The sequence below is a fragment of the Balaenoptera acutorostrata genome, chromosome 18 (genome assembly GCF_949987535.1).
Source record: "Balaenoptera acutorostrata chromosome 18, mBalAcu1.1, whole genome shotgun sequence".
In the NCBI taxonomy this organism is placed as follows: Eukaryota; Metazoa; Chordata; class Mammalia; order Artiodactyla; family Balaenopteridae; genus Balaenoptera; species Balaenoptera acutorostrata.
The window spans coordinates 64,549,314-64,569,002 of record NC_080081.1 but is presented as its reverse complement, the minus strand read 5'-3'; the positions used below and the strand labels follow the sequence as shown (position 1 = coordinate 64,569,002).

Genomic DNA, 19,689 nt, shown 5'->3' with positions numbered 1-19,689 from the left:
ATTTTACCTCACCAAGTTTTTAGGGTCAAATGAGATAAATATAAGTGCTTTATTGTTATTATCAAGTACCTGGTTATTACAGTAATTTCAGGCATAGACTCTGAGGAGTATTATGTGTATAAGACTCTAGTAAAGTATCAATTGAAAGCTTTGTTGTCAAGGAAAAAGTAACTTTGATTTTAGTGTTTGAATTTAGCTTAAATTTTAATAACTCAGACTTTTTGCTAAATTTTAATACATTTGAACTTGACTTTTAGACATTGTGGTTCTTTAGAAAGTACGTATTGGCTTTTGGGTGGACATCATCATCCGTAAAGTTCTTAATAATTGTAGACCATTGTCGTTTAATTATAAATATGACCAATCTTTCGGCGGATAATTCTGATCGTGTTTACACAGAAATAAGAATAGATGGGTGTCCAATGTTTGATCAGAAAGTATGACTTTGATTTAGGTTAAAATGTAAAGGTGATACAGAGACACTTTTGCAAGTATTTAGTCCATGCTCTAGTGGCATTAACAGATTTGCATGTCAGCCAAAGTAGTTTTAGCTTAAGGGTGAAAGCGAGGTATAGTAGTTTCGAAGATACTAGGACGTCTTGATTTTCTTTATCTCCCTTTGCCAATTTTTGAGCTAAAATGGTATTTGTAGAGACCAGGAGAGGAGAGTTATTATAGGTACATAGGTACATACGTTTATGATGTGTGAGAGTAGTGATTATGTATCATGCATCTAACACAATTCCTATGTACGGTAGCCACTCAGTAAATGTTTGAATGACAAACATGAATGAATGGACAATGGACGGTTGGACATATGTAGGAAGGAGGTGGTATACCCTTGTAGCCTAGCAAATTGCTATATGTTAAGTTTGGGAAGCACCCATTTATATTGAGGTAAAGGTAAGTAACATCTATATATTTTGAAGCTTGTTGAAGTTTGTGTAGTTCCGAGTGGCTCTGTGAACTTGGGCAGGTCTATATTAGGCTATAATCAGTGAATCAATGAATATTTAACTGTCCAGTGCTTAGATATTTTGTGCTCAGTGCTGAGGAAGAATTATGACATGATCCTTGCCTTTAGTGTATTCAAACAGGAAACAATAGCAAACAGTACAAGATGGTGTATTTTTTAAGAAGTGTAGTAAAAACGCATAACAGAATTTACCACCTTAACCATTTTTAAGTGTAGAGTTCAGTAGTGTTAATTACATTTACGTTGTTGTGTGAGGTGTTGTATATTTAAATTGAAAATATGAGAAGGAGAGGATAAATGCTGTGGGGAAGCGGTATTCAAAATGTACTCCATGAAAGCACTCTAAATCCAATTTTATTTGAGGAAACGTTATATTTATACTTTTATTAATTTAAGTTTGATAACTACCACTCTTAAAATTTGGAGAAGGAAAGGGCTGAATTATTCAAGGCCAGAGTAATCAGGGAAGGTTTCAAGGCAGAAGAGGAAGACTTAAACTGGGCCTTAAAAAATGATTTGGAATTGGATGGGTTGTGGGCAGGGAAAAGGAAAAGCATTCTTCTTGAGGGAGCCAATCAAAGCTCAGAGGTTGGGAATATGAACATTGGCCGTTTCTCGATTAAAGAGAAGATCTGCATTATGAGAATTTATTGTTTATGTTGGGGGTGAATGGTGTGTAATGTAATGTCTCCCAAAATGTGTTCCATCTGCCATGAATGTTGTAGAGGAGGAGGGGAAGGGAAATTCATGTCTTTCTCCTACAAGGTTCTAGTAACATTTGAATGCGACTGTGCGTTTGAGAGCTTAAAAGGTTATAGCCAACATATTTTAATTTTATATGACCAGAGGAAGTTTTCTCTACCTGGAACCATTGTTTCTTGGACACCAGTCTGAAAACTGTATATGCCACTTACATACACTTTTTTGACTTGATCAAGAAATTTAATATACCAGATACCCCCTGCTCCCACTTTATGATTAGGTTATAATCACAGTTACCGTATGTGAAGAGTGTTGGTAAACTCATTCAACAAATACGGAGTATGTACTGTAATCTGCTAATGATTGAGACTTATATAAATGTAAGGAAAATGTTACAGAACCATAAGATATTACATGCATATAACCCTTCTACATTCTTGCTATTCTATGTATGGTCAGTGAACATTAGCGTCTCCTAGCCTGCAGTCTTGTTAGAAATGCGAAACCTTAGTCTTTGTCCCAGACTTATTGAACCAGAGCCTGCATTTTATTAAGATCACCAAGTGATTCATATGCCCATTAAAGTGTGCATTTGTCGTATGCTGTTTTACATCATATCCAACACAACTTTGTTCTGTCCTTTCTTGAACACTATTAGTAGCAGAGAATTTGATACCTTTGATTTCCAGCTTAGGGTTTACCCTCTTGAAACTTCTACCCTCTGGTCATGGTTTTGCCTTAAAGAGTTGTACAGAATCTGCTTCAGTATCTCAAATGAGAGTCATTTATATGTAAAAGATAAGCTTATGTTTATCTGAGTCCCTACCAAAATGTGTCACCTAGAATTGATCATAGTACTCATAGAGTGACTTGGCCAGAGATTTGAATGGAAGTTATTGAAGTTATTTCACCTTAACTATAGAGCATTTTAAGAGCTCTGTGCCACTGTGTTCCATTGCCTCCGCTGCTGTTGTTTTTTTACTCCTCTCACCAAGCAATTTCTTTAAGTAGCCATCCTTCTTACTTTTAACTTTTCATATTGGACTGTTCTTAAATTTTGCTAAGCTCAGGGTAGGCCTAGTGTTTCTTTGGAACCAGCTCTTAGAGCCTTTCCATACCTAGTCACTTGGTTAGATACTTTGATTATAGGCATAGATTACTTGGTAAAGGATCACCTAGTATTTTGCTTTCCTCTTTAAGAAGTTTCTAAAGAAAATTACCTATTATTTTAATTTGTAATATCTAGATATGTCAAATCATTAGAATTGAAATGTAGGGTCCCTTTTAAGAAATTAAATACTTTTAGTTAGTTACATAAATATAGATGCTCACTGTAAAAATTAATACAATACAAAAATGTAGAAAGAAGTGAAAAATCCATTTTTTCCTCTTTCTAATTCTAACCCTTCAAGGTTAACCTCTGTTTAGTTTACATTTCCTTCTAAACCTTTTAAAAAAATGTACAAAAGGTATGTGCTATAAATAAAATTTAAAAACAAGAAAGGGGGATTTATATACTGTTCTGAAAATTAACTTTTTACTCAGAATAGAATAATTAAGCTGATCTCTAGACCTTAATACGATCAATGTGTTTTTTGACTTTAGGGAAGAAACCCTTTTTTTTTGGAGCCAGCAATAATTATTACAATTACTGATGGGAGCAAGTTGACTACTACCAGTGGAGTCCAGGATGAGGTAAGTTATGTTTATATCAGCATGGATTATGCAAATGCAGTTGAAAAATCTTTATTTATGTGTACATGGTAGGATATTGAAACCTTAAGTAGGTTCTCTCTTTATTTGATGCAATCTAGAGTCATCTGGCTCCTAGAACTCATTTACCTTCTCTGTTGTTTGTAGCAGTGGCCTCTACATTTTCTTGAATAGGAATCCCTTCTGTGAAAAATTTTGGAGCCTACCACCCATCTCAATTATATAGGTATTTTTGAGTTTATGTGAGGGTCACAGTGTCAGTTCATATAGTAAATTTAGTAAAATGAATTCTTATTTTCAGGCTAAAAAAATGGAGACAGCATTCTAATAATTTCTTCCCATATTTCAGTGGTTTGTCACGTGTACTGCACTATGGAGACTCCTAGACTAGAGTACAGCAAAGCCAAGAGGAGGTTAAAACTAGGAAAAGTGAAGGTGTTTGGGCATTTTAATTCTAAGTCAAATACCGTATAAATAATTTATAGCTAACCTCACGTATTCTCTACTAGCATGCATTGTGCAGAGTTGGTTGTGTGTGATGTGATAGGGTGAGTGCCAGAGGTTTATTTTAACTTTAAGCTGTTCTTAGTTTAATACTTGAACTGCTCTTTTTTTTGTTGTTGAGGCATGCGGGATCTTTCGTTGCGGTGCGTGGGCTCTTTGTTGTGGTGCGCAGGCTTCTCTCGAGTTGTGGCGTGTGGGTTTTCTCTTCTCTAGTTGTGGTGCACAGGCTCCAGGGCGCGTGGGCTCTGTAGTTTGTGGCTCGCAGGCTCTAGTTGAAGTGCACGAGCTCAGTAGTTGTGGCACATGGGCTTAGTTGCCCCTCAGCATGTGGGATCTTAGTTCCCTGACCAAGGATTGAACCCGTGTCCCCTGCATTGCAAGGCAGATTCTTTACCACTGGACCACCAGGGAAGTCCCTGAACATTGCTTTTGAACATGTCGTTTATTAAAATAGGTTGATGTAGAAAGGAGATGGTTTAGGCTACTCTCTTTACTGCTTGCATTTGATTTAGAATCTTAATTTTAATTCTCACTGTATTTACACACGGTTTGATTAAGTAGGAAGAGTGTAGTCTTTAAGTTCAGTAATTTTTAGAAATACTTTCGTTTGTGTGACATTGCGGAATGCAGATTGGACATGGAGTCAGGACACGTGGTTTCTAGTCATTGTTCAACTACTTTCTAGCAGTGAAGTTTGTATCAGTTACCTAGCTTCCCTAAATTTCTATCCTTGTTCGTGAAATAAAAGTGATAATTCTTGCCTTACCTCATAGGGTTGTTGGAAGACTGAAATGAAATAATGTATATGAAAGTGCTTGGTAGGCTGTAACGAAAAGAACAACTGTATTGTTCTATCATGAAGCATTGGAACTAGTAAAGAATTGTTATTGCCTGATCTTGACTTGAGGGGAAGAGAGCCAGAATTATTTTGTTTGAGCAGTTGATGTTGAAGGGAGTTTAGGATATAATTCATAGAGAAACAGTTGAAAAATTTAGGTAGATTAAAATTCATAATTAAATAATTTATAGTCTATACATAATTAGTAGCCTTGGAACACTCCATAGCTGAACTTAATGGATTTTGGGGCTTTCTTAAACTTAGTTGATGTGTATAGCCAATTATATCTTGCCACTATCAGGAACAGATAGACATTGATTATATACATGAACAATCAATATGTTGTTTAACTTTAAATTTGAAGCTCTCAAATTGATTTTTCCCACTTTACCTTCCTTTTAAAAAATTTGACTGAGAGAAGGATTGAGATATCAATAATCAGGTCAGAAATACTAATGATTTTGTTTTGTAGTTATGATGAGTACAACGGTATTTCTCATTTATATTTATATTTACATTTATATTTATATTTATATTCCTACATGTGAGATTATCCATTCAAGGTGCTCTGGTCTTACCACCTTTGTAGAAATGCCCTTTGGGGTACAGTATATTTTGTTCCCATATATCTGGATCTGGTTTGTTTGTAATATTTGTTTCATAGGACCTCCTCTAGCTTTAAAAAATATCTTGAAATATACATGGATGTTGGAATTGCTCACCTTTCTTCCTAGGTCCTTGGGAAAGATATTGGAGAAATAGACCTATGTGTTTATAATAACCTAAAACTCCTTGCTAGTAAAGTGGGGAAGATTTTCCTGTGGGCCAGGAGCTTACCTTTTAGTTCTCTTATATCTTCTACAATATTTAGCATAGTTCTGAGAACAGAGCTTATATTTTAAAAATATTGATTATAAATATTGTTGTATTGAGTCTGGTAGTCATCAAGATCAAAATTGATCACTGCTACTTCTTATCTGAGGTGGAAGAGTCATTTGTTATAAGGCAAAGGTTTATTTTGGATATGCGGTTGGAACATAGGTCTCTGAGTTGTGTTGGGTTTCAAGTTTAGGAGTTTCTTCGATCATCGGCATGTTTGGTTCTTAATGTTCCAACAAGACTCATTTTTTGGGCCAGAGGATGTACCCTATATGTGTATATTGTGGAAGCTTAATTTTTTAAAAATTTTATTTTATTTATTTTTTTATATAGCAGGTTCTTATTACCTATTTTATACATATTAGTGTGTATATATATATATATATATATATATATATATATATATATGTATGTATGTCAATCCTAATCTCCCAATTCATCCACCACCATCCGCGCCCCCGCTCCCCGCCACTTTCCCCCCTTGGTGTCCATATGTTTGTTCTCTACGTCTGTGTCTCAATTTCTGCCTTGCAAACCAGTTCATCTGTAACATTTTTCTAGATTCCACATATATGTGTTAATATACGGTATTTGTTTTTCTCTTTCTGACTTCACTCTGTATGACAGTCTCTAGGTCCATACACGTCTCTAAAAATGACCCAATTTCGTTCCTTTTTATGGCTGAGTAATACTCCATTGTATATATGTACCACATCTTCTTTATCCATTTGTCTGTCAATGGGCATTTAGGTTGCTTCCATGACCTGGCTATTGTAAATAGTGCTGCAGTGAACATTGGGGTGCATGTGTCTTTTTGAATTATGGTTTTCTCTGGGTATATGCCCAGTAGTGGGATTGCTGGAATGCTGGTCTCTTCTGGTCCAAGTAATTAAATTATGTTATTCATTTTGAGGAGAATTATCAATTTATAAGAAGCATAAAGATGCTTTTTGGTTTGCTTTTGTGTTTGTGTGTGTGTATGTGTGTGTATGCGTGTGTGTGGTTCATGTGATCGATATTGTTGTAATTTCTACTAGGAGATAACAAGCAGAATGTTCCCTTTGCCTCTTTCTCTTCCGTTCTCTTAATGTTTGCCTTTGGCAAAACTTGATTCTTTTTAAAGATTTATTGAATGAGTGATTGTGTTGATGATTTCCACATTAGGTATGTGTATAATTCTTGATTACCTGTGACTGCTATTAATGTGACCTGTTACTGTTTATGGAGTTTTGCGTCCCACCCATACAATACCCTTTGCTTACGAGTTATATTATCTCACATAGTGTATTTTATCTGTTCTGCCAGTGCTATTTTTCAGGCATAAGTGTTCCTGCTGCTTTGAAATCATCCTTATGGCATATAAGGAAACATGGAGCTCATCTAGTATTACTTTTTATTTTACAAATGAGGAAATTGAGATCCAGGGAGGCAAAGTGATTTGCTGAAGGTTATAACATTTATTATTGCCAAATTCTGGATTAGAATTGATCTAAATTCTAAAGACATCCTAGCCCCTCAAGACCCAGTGCTTTTTCCCTGATGCTATCTACAGTCTTTCTGTTTGATTCTATTATTGTATGTTCTGGAGATTTACGTTCTATTTACCTGATTTCCTGTTTGTCTGCTTCCGTTTTCTATACATTTGTGACGTAGGTATTATGTTCTTATTCACTCAGTGTCCCTTGAATGACTATTATGACCTGGGCATTTCTAGTCAGTGAAGATAACAAAGATGAATAGGGTGGATTTCTGGTTCTTAAGTTCACAGTCTTATGGGGGAGGATTGCCTATGAAGTGGTTTTATGAATGATAAACTAGAGATGCCTACTAGGTGTATGGGAGCGCTAAAGAGGGAGGGGAGGGTTAATATTACCTATCTTGTACATACGTCAAATCCTGTGTAATGTGAATTTTTATAGTCATTTTAATTTTGATTAAGTGCAAGGATCTTGTGGATGATTTGGTATAGGATGTGGCTCATAGATTAAATCTGTGAAAGTGGTAGAGAAGCCTGGTACAAAGTTGTTTTGAGTGTAGAGAATAGTTAATGGAAAACCTTGGTGCCATAGTGCCTCCTGACCGGGCTCAATTTGTGCAGGTCGGAATGGCCTAATTACTTGTAACTTGTTTGCCAAAATAATGGGGGGATACCACTTCCTCTGTGACGGTTCATCATTTAGCAGTGTGTTAGGAATTACAAGAGACACTGTGTGTATTATGGACAAAAATCCTGAGCTGTATGACATCATTTTACCTTAATTTATGATTTTAATGATCTCTTTTGGCCTTGTTTAATACAAGTCCAGGCCATTGTCGGAATTGTTCATGAGTGTGTTTTAGTGTAGTGTTTTCTGGATAACTCTGTAGGACTTTTGATGACTGCTTGTGATGGAAGAGTACGTGTGTGTTTTTTGACTTTTTTTTCTTTTTAAATGTAGCTATTTGGTAAAACTGGTTGTTTACCGTATTTTCACTTATGAGCTTTGAGTTAGATGGGACTTTGAATTCTGATACACGAGAAATCTATATTTCTTATTGCCATAATAGTCATCTTTGGTGGTTTTTTTTTTTTCATCTTTGGTGTTGATAAACATACTTGTGGTCATATACTCATAATACCATTTATCATGTTATGTTACTAATGTATCAAATGTTTTGGTAGAATCACCAAATTTTAATTAGAGTTATTGAAAAAAATTTTTTTTCTGGTTTTTATTGCTTGCAAAGATCTTCTCTAGTACTCTTTTGCAGTGGAAAACTATTCTGTGCTATGATTCCAGGAACACATGTCTAACTATATTGCTCAATAAAGTAGTCAGAAGAAATCCTGCCAGTACCTTCTTGGTGATGAATGACATTCCAGGATCATGTAGCAGTTAGTTTTCTCTTCCTTGAAAGTGCTAATAGTAGTGTTATCTTTCAAATATTGAGATTTGCTGAAGATTTTTTCTGCATCTCTTTATCAGTTATGATTGCCCTGGAGGCTAACATTTTAGAGAAGATATTTGCAGTCAAAAAAACCTGTTGGCTTTTGGCATTAAAAATTTTGCCTTATGAGTTTTCCCAGCTTTTTAAGACAAACTAGGACAGCTACTTTCATAACTGCTTGGAAGATGTTCAGAAAGTGCACATGTTTGTAGAAAGAGAAATGTCTGAGTAACCTCAACTGTGTGACTGTGTGTTCAAGTGGCTATAGTTTGGGGTCTTATCTTTCAACTTGTCAGTTCTCAAAAGTTGATGCAGAAGTCCCATCAGTCTTTGAGATGTGGACTGGTATTAGTGATTTTTCTGGATCATTCTGGGCAATGTTTAATGGTTTTATCTCTTGTAAGGATAATCTATAACTAGGATCTATAATTACAGTTTGTATTTAACTCTTCACGATATATACTGATTAAAAGACAATCCAGAATTTTTAAATCTGTTTCTACTATCTGAAATAATTCAGAAACCCCATCTCCCCCCACCATAAAATATTTGTATTTCACTAAAGTCACCAAAAATATGTGCCTTAAGCTGTCAAAACTATTTTAATTGTGTCTACAAAGATTTTTAAACACATATTTAAAATTGCTGTTGTTTCCCAGTACACTTAGAATTTGGAGGAATTTTCTCTTTATTTTTTTCTTTTTCAAAAAGGCTTCTAAGGAATCTTGAGGGACGTCATTGTAGTATGATAGACTGTATTAAACAGATCTGTGTGTAAATTCGTTTCTGAGTTTTCATTATCAAGATTAGCTCCTGTCTTACTGATTTGTGATTCAAATGTTCTAAACATATGTGTAACATTACTATATAAATATGTTAGTCTCTATCAATTAACTTTCCAAGAACATTTACTAAGAATTTGTTGGATATAGATCATTTGCATTTTCTTTTTTACCCATATTTTTGACTGTGTTCTCTCAACCCCTTACTTCTGGTGTGCTATAGAAATGTATAATATCTACAATTATTATTATTTGAAAGTATGTAATTATAATAAAAATGCATAATTAAAAGAAGTTGATGATATACTTCAATTTAATACCTGTAGTGAATTTTCAGCAATTCACACTTGCAATACTCTTTTTGAAAGAACCTTTTTTCAAGGTCATGTGCAAAGAAAAACTCTTAAGGATTGCCTCTAGACAGACACTATAATACAATAATTAAAAGGAAATACTGACTGATCATTCTTTAGTGAAGCTGTATGGCTACAGTTACTCATCTATTATCTAGAATTCTGTGTTAAGATATATCAAAATAGTTTTTATTTCAGAGGGTGAAGCATTTATTAGCCTGTCAGAACCAATAAGCAATAAGAGATGCTACACATGTAAGAAAAATTTCATTTAGAGATGTTTCTATTATTCTTCTGATTCTAGCTCTTACATATATAAACTACTGATATTTAGAAAAGTTGTTTTCAAATGGCTGCATCAAAATCACCTAAGTGTTTTATAAAATATACATGCCTCAGCTCTAATTCTGGAAATTTTGCTTCCATTGATCTGGGCAGGGACCTGGGAATCTGTATTTTTGGATGTGTCAAAGTTGATTCTGATGCACAGTCAGGGCTAGAAACCATAGTTTTAGAACATAACTACAAATATATATATTTTAAAACTACAAAAAATACATGTGAAAATAAACAACTTTAACAAAACAAGATAAAACTGTTTTTGAGGTACATGGCCAGCAATATGTTTTGTTTAAGGTAAAAATTAATTCTTGACCTTTAGAATTGTTAAACTTGGGAATTGGGTGTCCAAAGGATATGGAATAGGTCTTCTGTGAATATTTTTTTTATTGTGTTTGATATGACTTAGAATCACTTATTGGATAGCCCTCAAATATTAACTTCTGTACCAACTGCAGTCAGTCTTTAGTTACTGCATATGGTATGCTGTATTGAAGAGGGCTCTTAGACCCTGAGAATGAGAATAGGGTAGAGGAGAAGAGGGTAAAAAAGGGGGAGTAATTAATTCATAGTATATATCATGTGCTTGCTATATCTGTCTTAGGAGTTTTTATCGAAAGGACTACATCGTTTTCTCTTAACCTTACTACGCTTTAATTCCTGATTTGGATGTTCATAACTAGCATTATTTTTTTTAAAGTTTATATATACATAGAATTGGTGATAGTTACACTTAATTTTTGCTTTCTAGAGAGTTGCTGCTAAAATACCCTTCCATAATGAATTGTTCCAATTTTGAATGCTTAAAGTATATTTTAGATTAATGCAGCAATGATTTTTCTTGTGCTGCATAGTGACTTTGGTTGTGTACAAGAAGAGTGGCACACCATACATTTGTATTTAGTGCTGCTGTATTCTAGGTACTGGGGACACAAAGATGGAATTAAGCAAGGCTTTTGCCCCCTAGAAAACATATTATCTTTCAAGATAGGAAAGTAAATAAGCATTTTTAACACTCTAAGATAAATCTCATGGCAGAAATAAAGAGAGAAGCTAAGTTTTGAGGAATGAGTAAGGAATTGAGCCATGACATTGCAGGAAGAGGGAACAGTGTATATATAAAAGTATGAAGGCATGAGAACAGTATATTGGGAAGCTATAAATTCTATGAGTGGGATATGGTCAGTGTAGGTAGGAGAAGTGGATGCTTGAAGTGTAGGTAGAGGCCAGATGAAACCGTCCTAAGGAGACTGGACATCATTCTGTTAACATTTGCAGAGGAGGTATTGAAGATATTAAGCAGATGAGTCACACGATCAGATTTGCATTTTAGTAAGTGTACTTTGCTAGAACGTGAAAGAAGATAGATTTGAAGGATGGTAAACTGGGAAGAATTAGCAGACTACATGCAACAACCCAGGAAAAACATGGGGTGTGCTAAAACTAAGCCAGCGCCAAACAGGGAGGCAGAAGTCTGAGAGATTCATAGGTTTTCATAGGTGTGCTAGGCAGGTCCTCAAGGACGGTAAGGGAGAAGAAAAAAGCAAAGTGTCTGACAGGGTTCTGAACCCAGGGTCCCTGCTTGGGCTTCAGAGGGTTCTGTAAATTCCCTGAAATCTTATCCAGACATTGTCTAGATATATATGCACAGTTTTCTGGGGGACAGAGGTCTCTAGCTTTAATCATATTCTCAGACAAGTAAAAACAAAACAAAACCCACGGTTTTAGTAGTATTTTGAGGTTTTCAACTTGGGAATCTATGTGTGGATATTATTGGCAGTGGTGACTGAGATGGGGTTATTGGATAAGTAGTAGAAAAGAATATAAAATAATTGATCAAGTATCATTAACTTTAGGGTACAAATGTATTGAAGGAGTTATGAGCCAACTTTTTAAACAGTAAACTTAAAGACTTTTTCTTGCCTTTTAACATTATGTCTTAGGAAAAGTATTTTGTATTTAAAAACAGAAATAAGCAGAATTTTATCTCTGGGTTCTGATAGAATTTTTATTTTGAAGATTAAATAAATAATCATCATCTTATTATTTATTTATCAGATCTTTAAGTTGTTTTATTTAAGGCCATAATGTAAACATCTTCAAGTGCTTATTTTAAACAAGCATGAACATTGATAGAATGCTAGGACAAGAGCATTGTGTCAGGTATACCTTGTAGTAGTGTCAAGTCATTTAAAGAGGATGGAAGCGTAATTCCTTTTCTGTTCAACAGTATGTAATTTAAGATTGGCTTTGACTGCATTGGCAGTTTCTGCCAATTAAACTCAGTTCAAGTCAGTCTGTTAGGTGTATTTCATGCCTCTCTAAGTCAGATTACAATTTGAGAGCATGAAAAAGCTGAGTACTTGGTCTCCTGATGGGGCACACTCACCTAAGCCTGAGGGTGTTAGTCTTTTATAAATACCTTCATTATATTATTTAGCTGTGTTCCATAAATAGCTATTTTATATAACTTCCACTTTGAATTGTTCTTTTCAGATGTAATGCAGTAGATTTACAATTTTTTAGGTTTGCGTATTAGGAATAAACGTGCATTGACTGGAACGATACTGAAACTATGATCTTTACATCAAGGCAAGGCTACACTTTGATCTAGACAAGGCTGTTTTGGTATATTTTTCCCCACGCTCTGTCTTTTCAGGTTGAATTACTGATTTTTCCCCTTTGTTTTGTTTGTTGTGGTTTTGATGTTTTTTTTCCTTTCAGCTAAAGGAGCAGTCCAGTGGTTTTCAAGAAGTGCCAAAGTGCACTGACTGTCTCATGATGACTGGTGCCTCAGGGAGGGTCATGATTCCTGGATACAGGATCGACCTGATCCTGGATGTCACTTCAAGCAGTCAGATCGTGGGGAAAAGCCTTGTCTAATGGCTAGCCTTCCTCAAAAGTCTGATGCTAGTCATCTCGGAAGGCCTCAGAAAGAGCCTTAAAGGTGAGCAGAGTAGAGTGTAGTTCTCTCTGGGGGCTGTTAATATTTGTTGGAGAATATGATTCAACACAGAGTGACAACCCTAACCTGACAAATCCAGGTTCAGTTGGTAAATTTAGTTTATAAATTTGTTGAGGATGGTGATCAGACCTCAACTTTTGACTTATTAGAAACCACCTTCCTAACCTTAAGATCTATAAAGGGAGGAATTTGGTATTTCCTGGGCCCTTCAGAACCTTAGGTTAGTATCTGTTGTCTTAAATGGAAACAGCCTACTATCACAACTAAGGAACACTTTAGTTACAAAATTGCATTATGTTAAATACCCATGGATTAAAAAAAAATGTAGTGAAGTATTCTCTTAGTTTATGTGTTTATCATATATTGATTATATATCAGGCAATTGGGCTTCAGGGCTTGGAAGGGCAAATTGGCATTTGATTTGTCTGTTACCCTGATATTTTTAAAAAACAGCCACTTTTGAAGCAGTTTGGATTTATGTAACACATATTTGGTTGCATTCAACTTGAAGAATTAGTACTACCTGCATCATTTGAGTAACATTTTTAACCCCATAAAAGATTCTTTAGAGATGTTTTGAGCATTTTGTTTTGGAAAATATTTAATTCTAGGCCTCTTTCTCTTGTCCTTTGAAGTACTTACAGAACCTAATTGTTCATGTAATAATCTTGATTGCTGAATTTTCAATAAACTCTAAAACTTGTCTGTCTTAATAAGACTTACTAGGTTTTTGTTTAAAAAAAATTTTTTTATTGAGTCACTTATATTAGTAAAAAAATAATATGGGCATGCACAATCCCCAATGTATGTGTGTACATTTTTACATTTAGAAATTATATATATCACGATGTATTAATATTAGAAAACATATACAAAAGTAAGAATTTTAAAAGATGAGATGAAAAAACTTATATAAAGGGAGTTCTGATATTTCCCCCCGCCACGCATCATGATGTATTTCGGGTTGACAAACTCTTTTTAAAGGCCAGGTAGTAAATATTTTAGGCTTTTCAGCCCATATGGTTTCTGTTGGAACTACTCAACTCTGCTGTTGTAGGGTAAAAGCAGCCACAGACAATATATTAAACAAATGAGCATGGCTGTTTTCAATAAAATTTTATTTACTGAAACAAGCTGTGGGCTGGATTTGGCTGGAGGACCATAGTTTGTTGACCCCTGGAGTATACCCTGTTTTGCAGACCACTGCCCTAGACTTTGCAATTGTGTTATACTACTTCTGTTAGATCCTTTCACCATCAGTTTTAGAGTACAGTTGATCTTCCTTATTGAAGTGAGCAGAAGAATATTAGTAGTCAGAATGTATTGTTCAATTGAACAGATCCTTCTTGAATACCAGTGATGTTCAGACGTAAGGTTAGGTGCTGGGATGAGTTTGGTAAGAGAGATAGGTAAACAGTTGTGGCATGGTGTAAGAAGTAATTTGATTACAGCACAAGCTGCTGAGAAAGTGAGGCTGGCTCTGGGAAATGATGTATTAAGTTGGACTTGAAAACTTAATGCAAATTTGTGAAGTAGATGAGTTCAAAGGCATAAAGGTGATAGAAGAGAGCATGGGAGAACCATATATACCTCAATAACTGATTGCTGGCAGAGTGTTCAAGAAAGAAGCAATAGGGAATGAGACTGGACAGATCAACATGGCTCATAGTGTGTGCTCCACCAAGGAGCTTGAACTTTGCCTTATAGGTTGATGGTAATTGTTGAAGAGATTTTAGCAGAGGAAGAAGTGATCAGATTTGAATTTTAGAAAGATAGTGGCAGTAGTGTGGAGTATACAAGGAGTAAATATTTTTGGTAACTTTTTTTTTTTTAACCTCTTTGTAAAAGAGGGCACAAATTGTTTGTGGGTTGTTTTATACCAGACATAAAATAAAGAAACTTGGAATATTATTTAGCAATGAAAATGAATGAACTATTGACATGCTACAATGTGGATGAACCTCCAGAACATTATGCTAAGTGCAAAAGACCACATGTTGTATGATTCAGTTTTTACATTTTATGGAATGTCCATAAAATAGATTAGTGGTTGCCTGGGAATGGACTGGGGACTCACTGCAAATGGGCGCAAGTGATCTTTTCAGGGTGTTGGAAATGGTCTAAAACTGGATGGTGGTGGTAGTTGTACAACTCTGTAAATTTACTAAAAATAATTGGATTGGGCACTTTTTTTTAATTGAAGTAGAGTTGATTTACAATGCTGTGCCAATATCTGCTGTACAGCAAAGTGTCTCAGTTATACACATAGAGACATTCGTTTTTAAATACTCTTTTCCATAATGGTTGATCCCAGGAGGTTGGATATACTTTGGATTGGATACTTCTTAAGATGGGTGCATTTTATGGTAGGTAATTATATCTCAATAAAGTTGTTAAAGACCTCACTTTTTTTTTTTTTTTTTTTTTTTGGCTGTGTTGGGTCTCCGTTGCTGCACGCGGGCTTTCTCCAGTTGTGGCGAGCAGGGGCTACTCTTCGTTGCGGTGCGCGGGCTTCTCATTGCAGTGGCTTCTCCCGTTGCGGAGCATGGGCTCTAGGCACTCGGGTTTCAGTAGTTGTGGCACGCGGGCTCTAGAGCGCAGGCTCAGTAGCTGCGGCGCACGGGCCCAGTCGCTCCGCGGCATGCGGGATCCTCCCGGACCAGGGCTCGAACCCGTGTCCCCTGCATTGGCAGGCGGATTCCCAACCACTGCGCCACCAGGGAAGCCCAAAGACCTCACTTTTGAAATTTGTTGGATAAAACATATTGCTGATTCCCAAGTAATTGCTCTTTCCTCTGAACAAATATTGATCTTAAGCTGTTGGAACCAAAAAAAGGTGTTTTTTTTTCCCTCCTAAACTTAAAGGGTATACATTGTAACTATAGAGTTAATTGTAGGAACTACCAACTAAATAAATCACATTGTTACTAAATTTTATAGAATTCACTTTGACTTTAATATTTTAAATTTTCCTTTCCTTATTAAATATCATATGAGGAGAACCTTCTTAAGTGGAATATTGGATAATATTAAAAAGCTAGAAGTAGCGTAAGGGAAATTTACTCCCCCGCCCCCCTTTTTTTTCCTCCAAGGAAATAATTGCTAAAGGAAAAACCTGAAGTTTGATGATTTAAAATTTATAAGTTGTTTCCTCAGTCTTAACAGTTATAGAAAATGGAGTACAAAGCAATTGGAAAATAGTTAATTTTACTGAAATATTTATTGAGGGCCTACTATGTGCTAGGCACTGTTTTTTAGAAACAGATTATGAAAGGTTCTTACTATGTTACTTTCATTCCTGGCTGCCAAAATTTATGAGGTTGAGTCGTAATCATTAAGAAAATATGTACAGAACTTAATTATTTTACCTTTTATTGTTTACAAGGTAATTTCACATCTCACTTAATTCCTAATTCTGCGAGAGTAAGGGAAATGAGTCTTGTAGTATAGCCGATTCCCAAGTAAGAGCCGGAGCTGGGACTTGACCATTGGTGTTTATTTTTACTTCAAGTCCATTGCTCTTTACGTGCTAGTGTGGGATTTAAACAAACAAACAAACAAACAAAACCCCACCACCACCACCAACAGTACAGTACTGCATAAGGATAGGCATATAGATCAATAGATAAAATCAAGAGTCAAGAAACAAACCATACATTTATGGTCAACTGATTTTCGAAAAGGGAGACAAGATAGTTTAATGGGGAAAGAATAATCTTTTCAAGCAGTGGTACTGAACAACTGAATATCCACATGCAAGAGAGTGAGGTTAGACTCTTACCTGACACCATGTACAAAAATGAAATCAAAATGGGTGGGCAGGGCTTCCCTGGTGGCGCAGTGGTTGAGAGTCTGCCTGCCAATGCAGGGGACACGGGTTCGAGCCCTGGTCTGGGAAGATCCCACATGCCGCGTAGGAACTAGGCCAACTAAGCCCGTGAGCTACAATTACTGAGCCTGCGCGTCTGGAGCCTGTGCTCCGCAACAAGAGAGGCCGCAATAGTGAGAGGCCCGCGCACCGCGATGAAGAGTGGCCCCCGCTTGCCTCAACTAGAGAAAGCCCTCGCACAGAAACGAAGAACCAACACAGCCATAAATAAATAAATAAATAAAAAATTAAAAAAAAAAAATGGGTGGGCAGCCTAAATGTGAGAGCCAAAACCCTTGAGAGAAAAAACATAGGCGTAAATTTTGATGACGTTGGATTAATTAGGCAGTGGTTTCTTCGACATGACACCAGAAACACAACCAAAGGAAAATTAGATAAATTTGACTTCATCAAAATTAAAAGCATTTGTGCTTCAAAGGATACTGTGAGGAAAAGATAGTAACAGGAGAAAATATTTGCAAATCACATATCTGATAAGGGCCTAGTATCCAGAATATAAAAGGAACTCTTATGACACAAAAATAAAAAGACAACCCAATTTAAAAAAAGGGCAACAGATTTGAAAAGATATTTTTCCACAGAAGACATACAAATGGCCAGTAAGCACATGAAAGGATGTTCACCATCATTAGCCATTATGGAAATGCAAACCAAAACCATAATGAGATACCACTTCATACCTACTATAATGGCTAAAATAAAAAAGATGGATAAAGCAAATGTTGATGAAAAGGTAGAGAAACTGGAACCCTCATTGCTGGTAGGAGTGTAAAGTAATGTAGCTGCTGTGGAAAACTGCTGTTTGACAGTTCCTCGAGAAGTTCAACACAGTTATTCTGTGACCCCAGAATTCTACTCCTGGTATGCACCTAAGAGAAATGAAAACATTACCACGTAAAATGTCATATCAGCATTATTTATAATAGCCAAAAAGTAGAAACAATATAATGTTCATCAACTGATGAATGCATGTATGTGGTATATCCATACAAATGGAGTGTTGATCCCCTTGAGAAGGAATGAAATTCTGACATACACTGCAGTGTGGATGAACCTTGAAAATATGCTAAGTGAAAGAAGTCAGACAGAAAAGGCCACTTACTGCATGATTCCATTTATTTGAAATGTCTAGAACAAGCAATTCCATAGAAACAGAAATAGTGGTTGCTAGGGGTTGGGGATAAGAGGAGATGCTAATGGGTATGGGGTTTCTTTTTTGGGTGATGAAAATGTTCTGAAATTAGATAGTACCTCCCTGGTTCAGCCATTCTAAAGAAATGAAATAAAACAAATGGAAAAACTCCTATCTTTACCTGAATACATATATTTCTCTCTCTAGTGCCTTTCTTAATTTCCTTTCACAGCAAATTTAGAAGTTGTTTCTGTTGTCTCCTTTGCTTCCCTACCTCTTTTTTACTCCTTAACCTATTACAATCTAGTTTCTGATTCTACCCATAATGAGGTCAGCAATGTCTTCCTCATCTTCCAAATCCAACCGTTGGTTTTAAATTTTTCTCTTTCATGACGTTTCGCCAGTACTATTGAATGCTCTTTCATAAAGTTTTCTCTTGGCTTCTGGATTTGTACTCTCCTGGCTTTCTTCTGGCTTTCTGTTCTGTTTTAATCCTTTGTCTTAATTTATTTGTTTGTTGCTTTAACACTTGTGACTGGTTTCATCTTAGATTTATTTATTTATTTTTTTCCTTTTTATTTGATAAGCTCCTCTTGGGCAGTTTCATTCATTCTCAGGCTTCATCCATCAGTATTGTAAAGATTTCCATCTATAAACAGATTCCTAAGATTTGTTTTGGTAACCTGTATCTTTTTTAAAAAAACTTTATTATTTTTAATTTTTAATATGGAAAACATCAATAGGTAGATGTAACCCACATAAAAGCCCTTAGGATCCTCAGTTTTTAAGCCTTCAAATGGTGTCAAAGTAAAAAGTGTTGAGCACCGCTGCTCTTGGGTGTATGTATGTATGTGTACATATATATATATATACACACACACACACAGACATACACACACATATATTTTTTGAAAAATTGAGGTATAATTGATATATAACATTGTATTAGGTTCGGGTATGCAACACAGTGATTCTGTGTTTATATATTGAGATATATACATATATATATCACTATAGTAACTCTAGTGAATGTTGATCACTATACATAGAAAAAAATTTTTTTCTTGTGATGAGAACTTTTAAGATCTGTTCTCTTAGCAACTTTCAAATATACCAATACAGTATTGTTAACTAGTCACTATGCTTTACATGACATCCCCATGATGTACCTGTTTTATAACTGGAAGTTTGTACATTTTGACCACCTTCACCCATTTGCCCACCCCCACCTGCCTTTGTCTTTCTAATTGAGTTTTGACGCTACTTAGGGGTTCTCCCTTTTCCCCTTATTTCCTGCCTTGGGATATCTGTGCTCCCTAACTGGGCATAAATATCCCTTTATGATTTTATTCCAACTTTTTCCATGATTTATTTGGTTTTTACTACCTTTAAGTGCTTCACCAACAATGAATTGACCCCACTGTTCCTTGAATACATGACATTCTTTTATTTGTCAGGGCCTGTTCCATAATTTTGGAATGTTTCCTGTCTCTTTCCACCTTTCAGTCCCCAAAACCTACTCAGTCTTTGTTGAGACACTGGTCAAATGCTACCTCTTGTGAACCTTTTGAGCATTTAGTTGTACTTTCTTCTCTGCATTTTTAGGGCTTTCTTCTTGTCACTGTAATCCCAGTTTTTGTTCATTATTTTACTTGTTTACTTATCTTACTGCCACTAGACTTTGTGTTG

General features: G+C 35.6%; 1 protein-coding gene across 4 annotated transcripts in view; it reads left to right on the top strand.

The window, feature by feature from the left end:
* INTS6 (integrator complex subunit 6) overlaps nucleotides 1–19,689 on the top strand; it is a 107,184-nt gene that overhangs the window by 20,654 nt on the left and 66,841 nt on the right. For 2 of the 4 annotated variants that reach the window (XR_009005867.1, XM_057532620.1), the window contains exon 4: nucleotides 3,284–3,373. The exons of 1 other annotated variant lie outside the window; for it this stretch is intronic. Coding sequence is in view for 1 of the 3 variants with exons in the window: in XM_057532620.1 (XP_057388603.1) it covers nucleotides 3,284–3,373 (90 nt within the window). In the remaining 2 variants the exon portion in view is untranslated. Of the gene's footprint in view, nucleotides 1–3,283; nucleotides 3,374–12,821; nucleotides 12,962–19,689 lie in introns of those variants that run through there. One more of the 4 variants, XM_057532622.1, reaches the window with a different exon arrangement.